The sequence below is a fragment of the Piliocolobus tephrosceles genome, chromosome X (assembly GCF_002776525.5).
Source record: "Piliocolobus tephrosceles isolate RC106 chromosome X, ASM277652v3, whole genome shotgun sequence".
Classification (NCBI taxonomy): domain Eukaryota; kingdom Metazoa; phylum Chordata; class Mammalia; order Primates; family Cercopithecidae; genus Piliocolobus; species Piliocolobus tephrosceles.
In genome coordinates this window covers 89,062,703-89,069,477 of record NC_045455.1, presented here as the reverse complement: position 1 = coordinate 89,069,477, position 6,775 = coordinate 89,062,703, and the positions used below count along the sequence as shown (strand labels likewise).

Sequence of the window (6,775 nt, the reverse complement as noted above, 5' to 3'; positions counted from 1 at the left end):
AAAAGAAAACAGAGACACATTGATTTTACAATGTGTTTGAAGTGAATTCTTCTTTGTAATTTCCTGACTACATTCTTGCTCTCTGAAAACAGGTAATAAGATTTTTATTGTGTATAAATTGGTTTTTGGTGAAAAGGAGTTAAAAGATTTCAAACTTAACTTTTCATCAACAGCCAATGGTCATTCTGTTTATGACCTTACAGGATATAGTGATATATATCACAGTTGTAGATGGATGCTGTGTACTCACAAACAAACCTAATCATTAAAATAGGGGACTGCCTGTTTCAAATGCATTATACACCACAGACAGTATGAACCAGAAAAAACTTGGCCTATAATATTTATTCTAATTGTCTCAATCAAGAAGAACTATTAATATATTCTTAGAGAGAGGAAAGGTGATTTTTTTAAATTTCATGATAATGTCACATTAGTTTTTTTCAGAATATATTAAAATAAATTTAATCTACTTTCAATTGCTATAATTAATATTTTTTCCTTTTGTTTTCTGAAAACAGTCAGACAATAGCTTAAGAAACTACAATGGTAGATCTAATCAATCCTACTTCATATGAAAATCAAAACCTATTTCAGGATTCAGTTTAGAAAGTACGTATTGAAAAACTATATTGAAAAATGACCCGTTGGAATCTAGATTGACATGGCAACATTTGAAACCAGTGGCCTAGCTAACACAGTCAACCATGCAGAAGGAGTTGCAACATTTATAGAAATACCGAAGGAATTCTTGTGAACAGTAATTGCCGAAAGGAAAGAAAGAATGAATGAGAATGGGTTCAGGGTTTCAATGTCGGTGACATTACTGAGTTCATGTTAGCAAAATCAGGTCCCTTCCAAACACAATTATGTAAACTATTTGCATTGGATTGAAAGGGAGGGGTCATATTCTGTTACATACATGCAGCATTAAAAAATCTACCATCATGTAAAAAAAATCGTCTGGAAAAAGTAAGTCTTTCTCAGTTTTCCTCAATCACTCAAATTTATTTTAAAGTCCAGGTAAAAACTCTGAAACTCATTGACTTCTTACAACATCATGGGCATATCATATCCCTTCCTTTCCTACCCCCAATCAGCCCTCCAAACAAAATACAAAAGGAAACCCCTGCCCCCAAGCAAAACAAAATAATAGTGAGTGAAGATCTCAACAGTATTTTTTAATGGTGAAAACACCGGTAACATTATTTTCACTTCAATTACTTAACTCATCTAAACGATGTCATTGCTTCACCAGTGCTAAGTGCTCCTGTGGCTTGAGAGGGAATCCAATGCAAGGAATTCAAGGCAAGCATCTCAAACCTTGGCCAGGCAGTGGAAGTGCTTGGTAAATGCAGAGTCCTCCTGGGTGCAAGGGTGCTACACATCACTGGGTGAGCGCGCTCTCTGGGCGAGACTGGACGGGATGCAGCCGCAGCAAATGAGGCAGAGCGCTTTCTGGATCTCTTGGTTTCTGAAAGCATATATGACAGGGTTGATGATGGAATTGTAGGTGGCGGGCAGGAGGGTGGCGTAGGTATAGATGGAGGGGTAGGTGTAATCTGCTATCAAGGAATAGAGGGTGAAAGGCATCCAGCAAGCAGCAAAGGTCCCCAGGATGATAGCCAGGGTGGAGACCCCTTTCCGGGTGGTCACATAGTGCGACGTGGCCAGGAAGTGGTGCTGCAGGGCTATCTGATGGGCGTGCCTCATCACAATCTTACAGATCTGGATGTAGAGCTGAAGCATGAGCGCAAACATGAAGAGGAAGGACACCGAGAGGATGGCCGCGTTGTTCTTGGTGAGGGGTCTGACCACGCTGCAGGTGGACTCGTCTCGGAGGCAGTTCCAGCCCATGACGGGCAGCAGCCCCAGGCAGATGGAGGTCCCCCAGAGCATGACGAGCATGACATAGGTAAACGTGACCGTCCTCTCCGAATGGTACGTCAGAGCGTAGTACAGTGAGAGGTAGCGGTCAACAGTGATAGCCAGCAAGCTGCAGACAGAGGCAGAGAAAGAGGCGACAATGAGGCCGATGGTGACCAGCTTGGTGGCTTCTGACTGAAGCAGGTAGGCAAAAACAAAATTGATGATGAGTCCAATGCCGGCCAGCAGGTCTGCAAGAGCCAGGCTGCCTATCAGCAGGAACATGGGCGCTCGCAGGCTGGGGTTGTGGAAGATGATAAGGACCACAATGGCATTTTCACAGGAGATGAGGGTTCCCGAGGTACACAAGACAATATCCCAGGGGTTGACTACGAGCTCAGGCTCTGGCTTTACGGCAGGAACCCGGGAGGAGACAGCAGCCGAGATGTTCTCCGCAGCAGCGGCATCTAAATAATCCCGAGGCAGCCCGCTTAAATTGACCTTCAGGTCTTCATTCATTTTAACCCCTGTCCTCTTCAACGAAAAGACAGGCTTTTTAATGTTTAGATACAGCAGGGTGACGATCCAAGATCATGCAAAAGACACACAGACAAACAGAAAGCCAGCCCCTGCTCAGACACCAGTACCAAATGCCACAAGCTTCGGGAATGAGGAACTGTTGGGAAATGAAACAAAAGCCAAAGTCTCTGTGGTTTAAACCCCACAACAAAAATGCCGTTTGGCATTGGGGAAAACACAGGGTAGGACTTCAAAACACCAGCGTGAGCGAGGCAGGCACACACGGACTCGCGGCGGTCTGTTTGCAAAAGCGCTGGGAATGCACATTGGAAAATCACATCGTGCATGCTGAAAACGAACAACTGTTTGACATCTGGGCTGCTGCCGAGAAAACCACGCGGCAGCGGCAGGTCTTGAGTCAGGGGCCGCCATCCTCGATGGAATATTTAAATCGCCTATTTCCATCGAACTCCCACCCTCCAAACGCATCCCACACGCGCGTGCACACCCTCAAACGCACCCCCGACCGGAACAAAGAGGGGCTCCCAGACTCCCCCCGTGCGCACAGGGCAGTCGGGAGGGCCACGAGAGGGAGGTGTGTGCAATGGAAGTACCGAGACAGACAGACAGATGCCCATGCACTGCCTCCGCTCCCCTGGCAGCGGGGACCGGAGTCGGACGCGAGAGGGACAGACAGGGTGCGGGGACAGGCGGCCCGCGGGGGCGGGGGGGGGGGGCCCCGGGGGGGTCCCCTTGGCGCGCCCAGGCCGAGGGGCTCCTCCGGTGCTTCCGAAGCGCGCGGGCTAGTCGTGTCGCATGTCGGCGCAGGCGCCCGCTGTGGCAAAGGGCGGCGGCCGGGCTCCGGAGCGGGCCAGGAGGGCGCGGGGCGCGCGCTCCGCTGCAGGTGAGCGACGCGGCTGCAGGTGAGCCGCAGGCTCGGCTCGCGCGCCCAGCTTTCCCCGCCGCGCCCGCCCGGCCCACACGCTCCCCGCGCGCGCGCCGCCCCCGCCCCGCGCGCGCCCGGCCGCCCGCCAGCCCGCGGGATCCCCGGGAGGCCGCGCGCGCCTCCACGGGTCAGGGCTGCTCTAGGGTGCGGGCAGGCGAGGGCGGCCCCGGAGCGCGGGGCGAAAGAGCCGGGAGGCTGAGAACTGCACGGTCGCCCTGCCTGCCTGCCGCGCCGTGCGCCCCACCCCAGCCGGCGGCCCCGGGCTTGCACCGGGCGGGGCAGGGGAGCGCTGCCTGGGAGCCCTGTGACCTATTTCGTTCCTGTGGTTTCCCTGGGGAGCGAGCTCCAGTCTCCACAGTCCTGGCTTTTCCACGCCTTCACCTAAACCGCTACATTCAGGGCCAAAAGGATTGCTTAGGATGATATTCACGATCAGCAGGGAGGCAGAGTGGACAGGTTGGGGAAGCAGATCTTTAAAACAACAAAATGCCCCGCACGCTTTTTTAGAATTGCCCATGGTCTTGGACCTGGTTCATTATCACTGTTTCCCAGGAACATTTGCTTAACTGAATAGATGCTGCTGCTCTGTGGATCATCATTATCATCACCAACTTGCACTTATTAAGTGCTCTTTGAGCTGTGTTTTCAAATGGAAATCATTTACTGAGTTCTTGTAGAAGCTTCCTGCAGACATTGGCCAAACCCCAATTCATTTAGATACTGAAGTGGCACTATTAATTTATTTTTTCATTTTGCCACATCAATGGATTCTAAGATGAAGAACCTGATAGCTGTCTGCTTTTATGAGCCCATGCCTCCTCTGAATATAAAAACCCGAGCACCTCGTAGATCTTAAGTTCCAAGATCATCCTCCAGTTTAAAGATGGGAGAAGGAAAATGTGTTACAGTCTTGTCTTGCCCTGTCAGAGGCGAAGGTTTTCCCATTACTTTTCTTTCACTTCCACAGGGGCTTTTGTCCGAATGGAAATGGTCGGCAGGCAAAGGGCCCCATAGGAGCCTCATCAGCCGGCCAGCCTGCCTCCCCTGGTGCCCACGTCTTCTCTATCCCAGCCCGACAGATCCGGAGCCTCAGTCACCCTTGACTTTCTTCGTGCTTCTCCTCCCCTTCTTCCATCAATCAGTTTCTGGCTCTGCAAGGTCGCTCCAGCTCTCCCTGCATGCCACTTCTCATCATCCTCAGCTCCCTGGTTGAGGCCCTCATCCCCTCTCATTTGCATTTCTGGTACCCACCTGCTTCTCCCTTTCCCAGCCTCCTCAATTTGGCACATCTATTCCATGATGTCCAAGACCTCCTGCTACCTCCAGAATAGTATGAACTTTTTACCTCGACAGATTCTGCTCAGTAGTTCTGGGGGTGGGTTTAGCTTCTGCATTTGCAAGCCCCTTCTCCATGCTGCTGCTGCTGGTTCACAGGTCACACTTTGAGAAGCAAGGTTTTATGGAGTTTTCAGAGTGGCTTGTTCATGGTGGGGAGGCGTCAGACACGTGTGTGTCCCAAGAACAGGGCTAAGGGCTGGGCACAGAAATTCAGTAGACACGGTCTCTGCCCCAAGTGCGCACTCTGGTAGTGACACACGCACGAATCAACAGTAATGCCAGGCGGCAAATACTGTCATGAAGGGATGTAATCTTCTTCTCAATTTCTGTGTGAAGCATCAGAGAATTTTAGAATGAAGCGATGAAAAATGAACAGTCGTTTAACAAACATGTAGTAGTTTTGGCATAATATAGCTCAAGCTATGTGGCAAAATTTTAGGCACCTCACGTTGGCAGTGCAGTTTAGGGAAAGCGAATGCATAGGCCTGGTCAGACACTATTCCAGCCGTAACACTGACATGGCCCTGACCTCACGGAGCTTAAAGGGGTGGGACTTTTTAATTCAGTCATTAACGTGTTTGAGAAATTAAGAAAAAAAAAGAGCTGAGTGTTGGAGGAGAGAAAAAAGTATTGAGGTGAATGGCAGAGGTATATGGATTTTTGTAAAAAAAAAAAATTGTAAAACCTGGGGAGAGTCAAAGGAGGAAACTGAGGCAAGTTATACCTGGGGCTCGGATACCGCCACTGGGGAGAGCCCAGGAGTCAGCAGCTAACAGTGATGTGGACACTCAGCTCCCCTGATGGTAAGATCAACTGTGTGTTCACAGTTCTGTCCCCTTCTCCCTTGGAATGATTACTTGTAACTTCCCGTACTCTGGATTCTACGTTTATTGGTTTATTTGTTAGGACTTTTGTTGCCAGGGAGCAGAAATCCAATTCAAACTAGTTTAAGAAAAAAAGGCGTTTTGTTGTCTGGCATGACTAGGAAAGATCTGGAGTGGTTCACATAAAAGAAGGAGAAGCTACAGGAAGCAGGTGGCTGGCAGTCAGCCCTGCCCTGATTTATTTCTGCTTGTCTTTGCTTCTCTGTGTCTGTGTACCTCAAACTTCCCTACCCCAGACAAGTTTCTTCCAGGCAGTCACGGAAAGTGGCCTCAGGCAGCCCTGGGCTTGCATTCTGAGACTGTATTCTTAACTTGTGAGTGGAGCTCCCGCGGAGAACTCTGGCCCAGCCTGGGCTGTGCGTCCTGCTCACAACCAGCCATGGCAGCTAAAGGGAAAGAGTGGGTCAAGCGGCCAGGCCTGGGTCTCATGGGGTGTCCTGTGATGGGCATCCCCTCTGAACTTCACCAAATGGGCATCTCTGAGAGGAGAAGTGAGTTGGGACACCAGGCACACCAACTCTAGTCTGGAGGTCAGGATTCGCCACTGCTTGGAACTGGGTGGGCCAATGGGGAGGTTTTGCACAGCCTCAGTAACAAGGGCCATAGAGTAGCTGTCTGCAAAGCCGTCTTCTCGATGTGTTCACCACCCGTGACAGGACACTGCCACAGATGCCCTCAGAAGTGTGACATTTATTGCCTTTTCATCACTTACCTTTTTTGTCACTTTTTTTTTTATAACTTCAGCAAGAAGTTGTAAACCTTCAAGCATGATCTGGCATTTTCACAACCTAGAGTAATGATGACTATTTTATGTGAGAAAGGCTCAGTGCCTGTCTTAATCACACATGGCATCTTTGCCAACTGAAACCCTGAGGGCACATTTATTAGCCCCTTCTTGTAACTGAATTCGTAAATCATGAGACCGTCCCAGATTACTGGCTAGAGCAAGTCATAAACTGAGCCAGTACTGCACAGCACATGGTGTGTGTATTGAAATGTTACTAGTCAGCTTCTTTCTTGCTTATGTTAATGATTATTAGCCAATTTCCATAGATCTGATTAATTGGTGCAGTAATCTGAACCGTAGATTGACCATGCTTTAGTCTGTCCAGTCAAGGGTCTATATCACACCTGAGAATACAATATAATTCCAAATTAAAGTTTGATTTTATTGATCACTTCATCTGACAAGAAATTTTATAAGTGTATAACGTACATACAG

At 49.0% G+C, this 6,775-nt stretch overlaps 1 protein-coding gene across 1 annotated transcript; it reads right to left on the bottom strand.

The window, feature by feature from the left end:
* Positions 1–987: 987 nt before the first annotated feature.
* GPR12 (G protein-coupled receptor 12) lies at positions 988–2,842 on the bottom strand. Its single transcript, XM_023190318.2, has one exon. It carries the CDS (start codon positions 2,383–2,385, stop codon positions 1,381–1,383), a length of 1,005 nt encoding a protein of 334 aa, XP_023046086.1. The 5' UTR covers positions 2,386–2,842; the 3' UTR covers positions 988–1,380.
* Positions 2,843–6,775: the final 3,933 nt, after the last annotated feature.

Coding starts and splice junctions, on each gene's coding strand:
- GPR12 (XM_023190318.2), bottom strand. CDS start 2,385: ATGAATGAAGACCTGAAGGTCAATTTAAGCGGGCTGCCTCGGGATTAT.